Source organism: Colobus angolensis, unplaced genomic scaffold (genome assembly GCF_000951035.1).
Source record: "Colobus angolensis palliatus isolate OR3802 unplaced genomic scaffold, Cang.pa_1.0 Scaffold21, whole genome shotgun sequence".
NCBI classification, from domain to species: domain Eukaryota; kingdom Metazoa; phylum Chordata; class Mammalia; order Primates; family Cercopithecidae; genus Colobus; species Colobus angolensis.
The window spans coordinates 5,929,431-5,940,709 of NW_012115266.1; the positions used below are offsets into that span (position 1 = coordinate 5,929,431).

General features: G+C 59.7%; 3 protein-coding genes across 6 annotated transcripts; 1 reads left to right on the top strand and 2 right to left on the bottom strand.

The window, feature by feature from the left end:
* Positions 1 to 47: 47 nt before the first annotated feature.
* On the top strand, positions 48 to 2,105 carry PPP1R14B (protein phosphatase 1, regulatory (inhibitor) subunit 14B; the record flags this gene model as incomplete). Its single annotated transcript, XM_011942778.1, has 3 exons — positions 48 to 308; positions 1,406 to 1,489; positions 1,731 to 2,105. Coding segments are annotated over 3 exons (447 nt in total), but the record flags the coding sequence as incomplete, so codon positions are not given.
* Positions 2,106 to 2,447: 342 nt separating this feature from the next.
* Positions 2,448 to 5,562, bottom strand: FKBP2 (FK506 binding protein 2, 13kDa). Of its 4 annotated transcripts, none has more exons than XM_011942590.1 (6): positions 5,398 to 5,562; positions 3,972 to 4,146; positions 3,253 to 3,365; positions 3,067 to 3,113; positions 2,691 to 2,726; positions 2,448 to 2,599 (listed from the first exon to the last, which is right to left on the bottom strand). In XM_011942590.1, exons 2-6 carry the CDS (start codon positions 4,140 to 4,142, stop codon positions 2,538 to 2,540), a joined length of 429 nt encoding a protein of 142 aa, XP_011797980.1. In that variant the 5' UTR covers positions 4,143 to 4,146; positions 5,398 to 5,562; the 3' UTR covers positions 2,448 to 2,537. The 4 variants fall into 4 exon arrangements, with proteins under 4 accessions (XP_011797980.1, XP_011797981.1, XP_011797982.1 ...); XM_011942591.1 differs by having other exon boundaries at positions 2,458 to 2,599; positions 4,317 to 5,420; XM_011942592.1 differs by having other exon boundaries at positions 2,458 to 2,599; positions 5,292 to 5,402.
* A 2,193-nt stretch (positions 5,563 to 7,755) lies between these two features.
* Positions 7,756 to 11,058, bottom strand: VEGFB (vascular endothelial growth factor B). The gene is made up of 7 exons (XM_011942779.1): positions 10,989 to 11,058; positions 10,767 to 10,826; positions 10,251 to 10,447; positions 9,861 to 9,934; positions 9,318 to 9,353; positions 8,886 to 9,020; positions 7,756 to 8,194 (listed from the first exon to the last, which is right to left on the bottom strand). The coding sequence occupies exons 1-7, from the start codon at positions 11,056 to 11,058 to the stop codon at positions 8,173 to 8,175; spliced, it is 594 nt and encodes a 197-aa protein (XP_011798169.1). The 3' UTR covers positions 7,756 to 8,172.
* Between the last annotated feature and the right edge of the window lie 221 nt (positions 11,059 to 11,279).

The window sequence follows — 11,279 nt, forward strand, 5'->3', positions numbered from 1 at the left end:
CAGGGAGGCGCCAAGGGAAGGTCACCGTCCAGTATGACCTCAAGGAACTAGGGAAGCGCCTCAACCTGGAGAAGTGGATCCTGGAGCAGCTTACGGCCCCCGGGCCGGGCAGTGGCGGCCCAGGACCACGCGTCTACTTTCAGAGCCCCCCCGGGGCCGCAGGAGAGGGCCCGGGTGGCGCGGACGATGAGGGCCCAGTGAGGCGCCAAGGGAAGGTCACCGTCAAGTATGACCGCAAGGAACTACGGAAGCGCCTCAACCTAGAGGAGTGGATCCTGGAGCAGCTTACGCGCCTCTACGACTGCCAGGTGTGTTCCACCCCGCGCCGACACCCCAAAATCGGTCTCGAGCCGGTCCGCCTGGGAGCCCCACTATGAGCTTGCCTGTCACCGGAGTCAAAGGGCGCTCTGCTTCCCTGCGCGCTCCCCTCCCCTCTGCACTCCCTGCCCCCAATATATACTCTTTCTTCCCTGACCTAAGTCACTTCTATCTTCTCCGCTGCCTCGGACCCTGGCCCCCATTATGCCACTTCCCAAGTCCAGCTTACTGTCCTCCAGAAGCCTCAAGGGGTGGTCTGGGCCTGGGGCAAGAGGCAAGGGGGCTAGTCTGGGCTGGCAGCGGCAGGAGGTCTCACCGCCTAGTGCCCAGTGGCTTAGACTGTGGTTACACGGCGCTGGTCTGGTAGGCGACTGGGGCTGGGCTGTTCTGTGGGCTAGCCTGGAGCTCCATCTTGGCGTGCGTGCAGGCTAGCCCGCTTTCTGGGCTCTGCTTCTCCACCCCCATGACTCCCTGGTTGTTCAGACGGTGACTCAGGCCCCGGGGGGCAGGGTGGAGGAGTGGGCTTGCCCGGTGCTGCCTGCCTACCCTAGCCCAGCCCTGGAATGCAGCTGACTACAAACAGGATAGGGGCTTCCTGGGGAGGGTGGGGCAGGGTGGTGGGCACCCCCTCCCTCACCAAAGCATGAGCTCTTTGTTTCCTTTTTGCCAGGCCTGGGTCCTTCCCAGTGACCCCTCAGCCTTCACTTCCTCCCCGCTCCCGGGGAGCTGTGACAGGTGTTTGGGGGAGGGGAGGGGGTATGATAAGCTGGGACAGCTGCACCCACCGGTACTCTGGTGAGATGGGGGGCCCGGATGTTGGGGAGACACATCTGCTGGGTTCCTGGCCCAAGGTCCCCAGCCCTGGCTGTCTGGCACCCCCGGTGCCCACTGGCAGGGACAGGAAGCTCCCCCCCACCCCGCTTTGGGCAGTTTGCCTTGGCACGGGCCTGATCTGTTTTCCTCCTCAGAGCAGCTGCCGTTGTGTCTGCTGGGCAGAGGGCCGGGTTCCTCAGAGGTAGGCAGGGGCCTCAACCCCTCTCTCCAACTCAGGCCCATGTCTCTCCCTCCTCCCCCTACCCCACGCCAGGAAGAAGAGATCCCAGAACTGGAGATTGATGTGGATGAGCTTCTGGACATGGAGAGTGATGATGCCCGGGCTGCCAGGGTCAAGGTGAGGGGGCTGAGGGGCAGCGGGTTGCCTGAGGCACTGCCCTGGGAAAGCGAGGCTGTGGAGCCAGGCCCTCAAGCCTCAGCTCCTGCCTCAGTGGAATGGGGCCAATGCCTAGCTGTGAGGTGGTTGTGGCATCTCCTGTGCCTCAGGGTGGCCCCAGTGCCTTGGAAGTCGGTAAAGGTGAGCTCCAGGCCCCCACCCCCTAGGACTCACTTATCCTTCTTCCCCTATCCCCTGCTAGGAGCTGCTGGTTGACTGTTACAAACCCACCGAGGCCTTCAACTCTGGCCTGCTGGACAAGATCAGGGGCATGCAGAAGCTGAGAACACCCCAGAAGAAGTGAGGGTCCCCAACCCAGGTGAACGGTGGCTCTCACAGGACAATCGCTGCCCCCCGACCTCGTAGCAACAGCAATACCGGGGGACCCTGCGGCCAGGCCTGGTGCCATGAGCAGGGCTCCTCGTGCCCCTGGCCCAGGGGTCTCTTCCCCTGCCCCCTCAGTTTTCCACTTTTGGGGTTTTTTATTGTTATTAAACTGATGGGACTTTTTGTGTTTTTATATTGACTGCAGCGCGGGCCCGTTAATAAAGCTAGGAGATGCCTTTGGTGCAGCTAACAGGCTCGGCTGGTCTCTTAGGGGGCACCCTGCTCTGTGACTTCTGCCAGCTCAGCTTCTCCCCAGGTGACCACAGGCCTTCCTGAGGGCCATGTAGCCATGACGATAGCCCAGTGCTGGCTCCCAGACCAGGAGCTGGAAGTGGCTGGGGAGCTGTCGGGAGCAGTGCTATTGCTGCTGGCAGGCAGGAACACTCCTTTTTCTCTGGGCAAGGGCCACCATGTCCATTGAGCCTAGATCCCCAAGGCTCCACAGTCAGGAAAAGAGAAGGTGGTGGGGTATGCCGGAGCTGAGGTCTTTGAGTCTCTCGGGGCCCACAAACACACACAGGCTTACTCCTTGGGCTTTTAAGGTTTTTTTTTGTTTTTTTTTCCCCCCCGGAACAGTCTGGTCCCTGATGGGGGCCTCTCCCGCTACCCCTCCCCAGTCTGGTTACAGCTCAGATCGTCGCTCGATTTTGAGCAGCTCCACCTCGAACACCAGGGTTGCACCACCTGTAGGGGAGAAGGGGAGTCAAAAGGCCAACCAGGGCCACAGGGAGGTGGGCTGGCTGCAGGTGATGGGGGGCATCAAAAGGTTTACTACCTGGAATCTTTGGGGGAGCTCCCCGCTCTCCATACCCTGTTGAAGATGCACAAAGAAACAGTCAGTGATGGCCAAGCTCCCTTCCAGCTTGGGCAACGAGAGGGTGTTCTGCCCCTCTCAGCAAGAAGGCCAGAAATGGAGAAGGGTAATGGAGATGGGAAGGGGGTGCCAAAGGCCTGGCAAGGGCAGAGTTGGGCCGCTACAGCTGAGTGCTTCAAGGATCTTGCCCTGTACTCACTGCTAGACAGCCAAACTTGGAGAAGGCATGTATTGTAATGAATGGGTATGGTGAAGACCAATGAAAGGCTGAAGCAGCTTTCACCCTTCCCAGTCACACACCCCAACCTGCTCTGCACCCTCAGGAGGGGCCTCTTACCCAGCTCGGACGGGATCACCAGCTTGCGCTTCTCCCCCTCACACATCCTGCAGGAAGACACATGCTCAGCCCATGGCAGCACCCAGGGCCCCTGTCTTGTATTCTTGGGGCTTGCCTCCCACAGCTTACCTCCTGGGCGGTGACCATGCACGCCCCCACTCCCAAGCCCATTTCCCCATGACTCACCCCAGCAGCCCCTGGTCCCAGCCCTTGATGACCTGGCCTGTGCCAAGGGAGAAGACAAAGGGCTGGTTCTGGGGCAGGCTGCTGTCAAACTCTGTCCCATCTTCCAGCTTCCCCTGTGGGACCACGAGAAGGCCAGTGAGGAAGAGGGGACCACCCCTGACAACCCCCTCCCTCAGCTGCTTTCCCCATCAAGCTGGCCCCCACAGCACTGGTGGTCAGTCCTTTTTGTTTTTTGAGATGGAGTCTTTGTTGCCATGGCTGGAGTGCAGTGGCATGATCTCGCCTCACTGCAGCCTCTGCCTCCCGGGTTCAACCAAGTCTCCCACCTCAGCCTCCCAAGTAGCTGGGATTATAGGTGCCTGCCACCACGCCCGGCTAATTTTGTATTTTCAGTAGAGAAAATTTCATCATGAGGCCAAGCTGGTCTCAAATTCCTGACCTCAGGTGATCACCTGCCTCGGCATCCCAAAGTGCTGGGATTACTGGAGTGAGCCACTGTGCCCGGCTGGTCATAGTTCTTTAAGAGGACAGAGCCTTGGGCAACTCACAGTATACTGTCACTGCCTGCTGGTGCCCACCTGGGCAGTAGGCAAGGGCAAGGCAGAACCATGGAAACTGGCTTAGAGGGGAGAGGGGACTTGCCCAAGGTCATCTACCTGGCTGATGGAGAACCAGACTCCCAAGCACTTTCCGATCCTCGGAAGCCCCATCCCACTCACCGTGTAGTGCATGTGCAGGACATCCCCTTTACGCGATTTGATGGGACAGTGGTCCACCCGCTTCTTGACCCCGATCTGCAGCTTCCTTTTGCCCTCGGCCCCCGTGGCCGTGGCCACGGCGCTCAGGCAGATGGACAGTACTGTCAGGACCCGGACCCAGCTCAGCCTCATGTTTCTGTGGGCACAGACCCCGACCGACCGACTGAACGTGGGGGAGAGCAGGGAGAATATGGAACACGGGTAGGTAACAGAAGGGTTCCACCACCACTGTATCTTGCTTGCCCCGGGGTATCCCCTTTGTCCCGGGTCACCGCCCTCTCCCCCGGGCTCCGGGGCCACACTTACCAGTCCAGTGAGAAGGGGGCTTGGCCGAGGACCCCAGCAGCGGGGGGAGGGGGTCAGGGGAGGCCACAGCAGCCAGGGCCCCGCCCCTTTGCTCACCCCCATACCTTCCCTCCCTCCCGGTCCCCACCTCCGCTCTTCAGTTCCCGCCTGTCCCTTTGCGTAAAGTCCAGACCCTATCTGGCTGCACTGCAGTTGCCCCGACTGGGCGGTCCCACTCACGCCACACCCAGCTGCCCCCGGCCCAGCACACCCACACCTCTGCGGCCGCTGCCGGGGGCCGGCCACGAGGCACCCACACATCCCCGCTGGGTGGCTCCGAGGAGCCCGGGTCCTCGGGAGATATCCCCCAGCCTGGTCCTGTGCCTCCGCCCGGGGCGCCGCCCCAACTCTGAGCCCTTGGGGGTCTCCGGGGCACCCAGACTGGCCCTGTGTCTGCTGGCCGCCGAGCCCGCTCCACCCACACCACCTCTCCCGGTGGAGTTCTCGGCCTACCGCGTCCCCAAGCCCGGCCACCACGGAGACCACCCCCGCGAGGACGCCCGGGGCCATTACTCGGGCCGGGCTCCTCCCTTGACTCCTTGGCACCGCCCTTCGAAGGACGCGGTACCGCCCCCGGGCCTGCAGCCCCGCCTTCGACAGAACTAGACCCTTTTTCCGGAGCCGTAGCCACGCCACTCACCGGCTGAAGCCCCGCCCCCAGTGCCTGCGCTCCGTCCCCCTCTGCTTCCGACCCCGAGGCTCCGCCTTTCACCTCCTCCAGCTCCTCCTTCAAGAGCAAGGCTCCGTCCCCCGACCTTCCTAGCTCCGCCCCCTGCCGCCGGGCTCCGCCTTCCACTGGCACCAGCTCGGAGTTCCCACCCGTCCCGGTTCCACGTCCCGCCCCGAGTCCCAGGGCTCCGCCCCGTGCGGCGTGAGAACCCTCCCCCTGCGGCATCTCCGGACAGCTCCGGCCCCCACCCCCAATTTCCTCGTCACCTAGCTCTCGTTGACACTCGGAGCCCGGTCCGCTCCTGCCCGGCCTGATCCAGCCTGCCCTCTTGCACCCCGGCTCCCCCCAGCCCGGGCTGTGGCCCCCGCTCACCTCCTCGCCGCGCCCCCGGAGTCAACCCCGGTGGTGCTGCCGCCTCTGCGCAGGCGCGTCCGTGTCGCTACCAGGCCGGGCCACGCCGCCCTCCCTCATTGGGCCGTGCGAAACCCGCGGCCACACGCCCGCTGGCGCGGTCTTTCCCTAGCCCCGCCCCCACGACGGCGCTGCCTGCGTCACTTCCGGCGGAGCGGTAGTCTGTGAGGTTAGGTGAAAGTGACTTCCGAAAAGGCAGGAGGCACTTCCGGCCGAGGTGATAGTAAGGTCAGGCCGGCGTGGGTTCCCGGAGGGGGTCTTGAGGCGCCATTTCAAGTAGCCTCCAGCCTCTCTCACAGCACTCGTTTTCCCAGGCCTCATCATAGCCCACAGCCCTCAGTCGCTGTGGAAAGAGCCTGGGCTTCGCAGTGACCCTCAGGTTTGAATTACGGGTCGGCTGTGTGCTTGGTGGAATTTGTCATCCAACACAGGCGTGTAACACGGGCTTGATGACACCTAGCCCACGGGATCCCTGCAGGACCGAGATGATATTCAGTGCCAAGCCCTGGCTTCCAGCCAATGCTCCCGCCCACGTCTCTCTCCCAGGAGCCAGGCTTACCTCTACCTGTGCACCTGGGCTGTGACTCATGACTGGAATGATCTGGCTGGGCCTGTTCCCCCACCAGACTTATTTTCAGGCGCCCCAGCAGCCACCAAACATATGTCAACTGAAGTAATGAACCTGCGGTTGAGAGGCAGCTAAACCTAGGTTGAAGGTTAGGGAGACAGCTGATTTGAGGTCAAATCCCCCAGCCAATTAGCCTTTCTGAGCCTATTTCCTCAATTGTAAAAGGAAGACAATCATGATGCTGACCTCAGAATTAAGGAGGAAGTGAGGAGGTGCATGTGAAGCATTGTGCATATCTGGTGGGGCTGACTGGGCTCTGGAGGTGGTAGCTCTGGAGCCCTAACCCTCCTCTGCTTCATGCTAATTGACCTGTGGCATGTCTAGTGACATCATGACTGAGAAAATGATTTGAAAGTAGTAATCGCTGTCAGGAATTGTCTGCTGGTTCAACCCACTCCTGCTTTAGGCCCACTAAAATCATACCCACATGCTCTGACCCAACACCTCAGAGAAAGCCTCCATTAGGGTGGCTGCCCCTCCCCTCCCGGTGGCTGCCCAATTGAGTTAACTCTGCCCCTGAATGTCCTGCCTCAGCAGGCAAAGCACTGGTGCCCAAGGTTGGCCTTTCATCCACCCCAAACCACTCAGCCCTGGGCACTGGAGGCTGCAGGGAGAAGGGTGGGGGCTGGGCTTGGGCTGGGATAGACAAGTCAGGAGAATCTCAGGCAGCAACTAGTGAAGGGAGCTGCAGGGTGCGAGGGAGGTGAGGGTGGAGAAAACTGTGTGGGTTGGGCGGGCGTGGTGGCTCATACCTTTAATCTCAGCACTTTGGGAGGCTGAGGCAGGTGGATCACCTGAGGTCAGGAGTTCCAGACCAGCCTGGCCAACATGGTGAAACCCATCTCTACTAAAAATACAAAAATTAGCTGGGCGTGGTGGTGGGCGCCTGTAATCCCAACTACTTGGGAGACTGAGGCAAGAGAATCGCTTGAACCCAGGAGGTGGAGGTTGCAGTGAGGGGAGATCGCACCATTGCACTCCAGCCTGGGCGACAGAGTGAGATTCTGTTAAAAAAAAAAAAAAAGAAAAAGAAAAAGAAAAAAGACAAAAAAAAAAAAACTGTGTGGGTTGGTTTGAGGGGAGCCTGCCGCCCAAACCAGGCCCACCAGCCCCAGACCTTTGGTGCTTCCCTTTCAGGGAAGTGGGAGTGAAATTAAGACAGGGCAGGTACTGGGGCTTTAGATTCAAGCTGCAGGGAACAAAAAGCAGCAGATGCTGAAAGTGCTGCCTGGCAGGAAGAATAAGTGTTTTTTTTCTATTATGTAAAGATAGTCTCAAACTTCTCTGAGACCCGAGGACGCCAACCATAGCAATCTTCTGTTCCCTCTATGTGCACATGTGGAAACTGCTGCTCAGAGAGGCAGGGGTAGTGACAAGCAAGGTCACTCAGCAGATCTGGGTCCTACCCCAGGCTCTCTGGCCACAGAAAGTCGTCTCCTTCCAGAAAAGAACCCCGGTGAAGAGCAGGAGGGCAGGCTTTGGACTGGGCTCTCCCTGACTCCCATGCCTGGCAATAACAGGAAAGTGATGAATACCTAATTCTGGCCCTGCCTGGGATCTGCTGTGGAGCCTTAGTCCTCATTTCCTCCATCTGCACGACGAGGGAGCAAGACAAGCTTTAGATTTAGTGATGCAGACATTCATGCCCAAACCAGCCAGCCTGGACAGTGACAAACAGTGACACAGGCAGGGACAGCTCCTTCCATCTCTTTTATCAGGGTTGGGGGATCACAGTTCTTGTATCAAAGCCCAAATCCTATTATGCAGAGATTTGGGTCTTCTTAGTGAGGGGAGGAAGAGCCAGTTGCAAGATGCTTACTTGCACAGAGTGGTTAGAAACTGAGACAGTACCCCATTCTCCCCTGAGCTGGTATATGACCCCTCTTGCTGCCTCCCAGTCTCCTCTTCCAACTCTGTCCTGTTTGATGATGGCCTCAGGGAGACAAGGGATGGCAGAAGAACCCTCTGAGAGGCCCAGGTCCTGGAGCAGCTTCTGCCTGGGCTGAGGTCTTGGGGGCTTGGCTGTTTTTTACCAGGCTCCTCTTTGTCCCCTCACTGGGATATAGCCTCTGAGGCAAGTCACCCCGCTGAGTCTGAAAAGCCATGTGTCACCTTCGCAGCTTCTGGCACCTGAGAAGGGAGGAAGTGATCTGTTCATGCTGGCTGGAGTGCAGCCCAAGCCCTGGACTCACGTGTGCCTCGGGCCCACTAGGATCACAACCTGAGGGTCCTGCCGCACCACTCGGCCCTGGGCACTGGAGGCTGCAGGGGGAAGGATGAACCTTCTGTGAAGGCCATCCCCTCCTGACACTCCTCCGTAGCCCCCACTGGCCCGGCCAATATGATGTCACCCCATGGCCTCACTGCAGGAGAGGGGTGGTGAGAAATACATCAGATAAGGGTGCACGAGGGTTCCACTATGTCCTCTCGAAGCCCATAGGTAGGGAGATGTCTACCACAGGGGCTTCTGGGAAGGCCCGAACTGCAAGCTGGAAAAGCTGTATCCCACATTTCTACCCCAAGCAGATGTCACCTCCTCCAAGAGATCTTTGACCTCTGAAAGATGAGGCCAGGTGCCCCTCACCACAGCCCTTGACATCCTCTGCTAGCATCGTCCCTCCTGTATCTGACTCCTGAGTTAGAATGTTGGACTTGCTTACACAGCTCCAGGTGCCAGCAGCTGCTTGGTAAATATTTGTTCAACACATTCAACAGTTTCTCCTTCCCTGGCCCTCCTCCCACTGGCAGGCTCACCCTGGACCTGCTCCAGGACAGGACCTTGGTGCCTTCCCAAACAAACACCACCCTACAGACACCTCACCTGCAGGTGTCTGGGTTGAGCTCTAAGCCCCGCCCTTGGCAACGGAGGAAGCTGCGGCGTCGACAGCGGCAGCGGCAGGTCCGGGGGTCAGGGCGCTGGTGGCGCTGGGTGCAGCGTGGGCAGAGGGTCCTGGGGCTGGAGTGGGATGGGTGATGTCAGCTGGGGAGGGTGCTCCGGGGGCAGAGTCCCAGCCCGGAACAGAGCGGGGCTGGGGACGGTGGTGGGGAGTGGCAGCCCTAGGGAGGAGAAGCGACATGTCTGGGGTGGGAAGGAAGAGTCTTCCCCAGAGCTGGGGTCAGGACAGAGAACACAGGCTTGGGGAGCAGAGGAAAAGGGAAAGGGGGGACAGGTGGGAGGAGAAAGAGGGGCAACAGCTTCCGGACTCACTTGTACTCCCCCTGCCCCCACTCAGCTGGAGTCCAAAAGACTCACCTGTCCGGCTTCACAGCACTGTCCTTTTTTTTAGGTCTGAAAAGTAAGAGAGATAGACACAAAGAGGAGGAAGATCAGGAAATCCCAGTATCCTACTCTCTCTCTCTCTCTTTTTGAGACTGAGTTTCCCTATTCTTGCCCAGGCTGGAGTGCAGTGGCACGGTCTCGGCTCACTGCAACCTCCGCCTCCTGGGTTCAAGCTATTCTCCTGTCTCAGCCTCCCAAGTAGCTCGGATTACAGGCACCCGCCACCACACCCAGCTAATTTTTGTATTTTTTTTTTTTAGTAGAGATGGAGTTTCACCATCTTAGTCAGGCTGGTCTTGAACTCCTTACCTCAGATCATCTGCCTGCCTGGGCCTCCCAAAGTGCTGGGATTATAGGTGTGAACCACTGACCCAAGCATCCTACTTTGTTGCCCCAGATCCAAGGCCTACCCTTGGCTCTACTCTTAGGAACCTGGTCCCCAGTTCTGTGGACCACCATACCCAGCACCCCCCAAGCCTGGCCTCTGTGAGCTCAGAATTTGGGCCTGGCTGGCACCTGCATTCACACTGGCTGTGTTCTTCCAGGGACATCTCCCCCAGCTGACTGCTCGGGTACCGGATCATGAGGATCTGTGCTCAGGAGAAGAACAGGGGGGACAGTGAGGGAGAGAGAGAAAGGGGATGCTCTAAGGCTGGAGGGAGAAAAGCTCACCCAACAGCCAGGAGGCTGGCCACCAGCCCTCCCCCCAACCGTACCTCCTGTGCCTCAGTCTCCAGGCTGCCCCAGCCCCAGAGCCAGCCAGCATCCACCCTGCCTGCTGTCCCACCTGCCCAGTACCTGCATCCCCTGCCTGCCGCCCCACCTGCCCAGTGCCTGCATCCCCTGCCCGCTGCCCCACCTGCCCAGTACCTGCATCCCCTGCCCACTGCCCCATATGCCCAGTACCTGCATCCGGACTTGGTGCTGCCCAGTGGGCACACACTCCAGGCCATCGTCAGGGCAGCAACCACCACAACGCTGCACGGTCACGCAGCTGGGCACCAGCTGTTTGGCCACGGTGCCCATGAGCTCCACAGTCAGGGGCACCACCACCTCCCGGGGCTGGCAGGTAGCGCGAGTATACACATCTATCCATGACACCACTGGGAGCAGACCGGTAGGGGTTAAGTCCTCACTGTTTTTCCTGCAGCTGCTCCCAGCAGCTGTCCCCCCCAGTCCCCAAGTCACAGCTACCCTCCACTAGCCCTCCCCACTCTGCCCTCACAACCTGTCTTCCCCTGCCCTGTTTATCCAGATCCCAGTAACCCCGCTGCCTCAATTTCCTCCTCTGTGAAATGGGTAGAATAACAGTTTGCATATTCTAGGGGAGTTATACAAGATGATGGACACCAGGCACCTGGAATCAGGGCCCATGACAAACCCTCTTAGTGCTGGCTAGTGCCGAGTTTTTATGAGTTTTACCTTTCTTCTGGTGGCCAGGGGCATCAGGCTGGGAGACAGGGGCCTGTGGGAGATAAAGACCTGTACCCAAGGTACACTTTAGGAGGGTCTGTCCCTGTCGCCATCCCTGGGGCTTTGTCCTTGCCTCAGGAGGCTTCACCACCTCTCTGACATCTTTCCAGATTGCGCTGTTCCTGTGGCCACTGCTCTAGCTTTACCTGTCCTTTCCTGGCCACCCCGGACCTGCCCTGGCCCAAAACACAACAGGTGCTCCGGCGGCCGCCTCAAATCTCCAGGCCGCAGAACCGAGCATGTTTGGGGGCTGCGTGCAGATCAGGAGCGTGCACAGTGGGCGCCGAAGCAGATCCTGTGGGCACTGAGGGAGCCCCGCCCCCGGCGGTGCCCAGGGGACGGGGTGGGGCGGAGGAGTGGCCCCAGACTGCCCTGGCCCAAAACACAACAGGTGCTCCGGCGGCCGCCTCAAATCTCCAGGCCGCAGAACCGAGCATGTTTGGGGGCTGCGTGCAGATCAGG

What these genes read in the sequence shown, in the direction of transcription:
- FKBP2 (XM_011942590.1), bottom strand. Translation starts at nt 4,142, where the DNA reads ATGAGGCTGAGCTGGGTCCGGGTCCTGACAGTACTGTCCATCTGCCTG. An exon ending in TCCTGCACATGCACTACACG is followed by an intron (nt 3,366 to 3,971) that starts GTGAGTGGGATG and finishes GTGGTCCCACAG; the next exon opens with GGGAAGCTGGAAGATGGGAC. An exon ending in GGTGATCCCGTCCGAGCTGG is followed by an intron (nt 2,727 to 3,066) that starts GTAAGAGGCCCC and finishes CATCTTCAACAG; the next exon opens with GGTATGGAGAGCGGGGAGCT.
- VEGFB (XM_011942779.1), bottom strand. Translation starts at nt 11,058, where the DNA reads ATGCTCGGTTCTGCGGCCTGGAGATTTGAGGCGGCCGCCGGAGCACCT. An exon ending in TGTGTTTTGGGCCAGGGCAG is followed by an intron (nt 10,827 to 10,988) that starts GTCCGGGGTGGC and finishes CCTTGGGTACAG; the next exon opens with GTCTTTATCTCCCACAGGCC. An exon ending in AGTGCTGTGAAGCCGGACAG is followed by an intron (nt 9,021 to 9,317) that starts GTGAGTCTTTTG and finishes ATCCCACTCCAG; the next exon opens with CCCCAGGACCCTCTGCCCAC.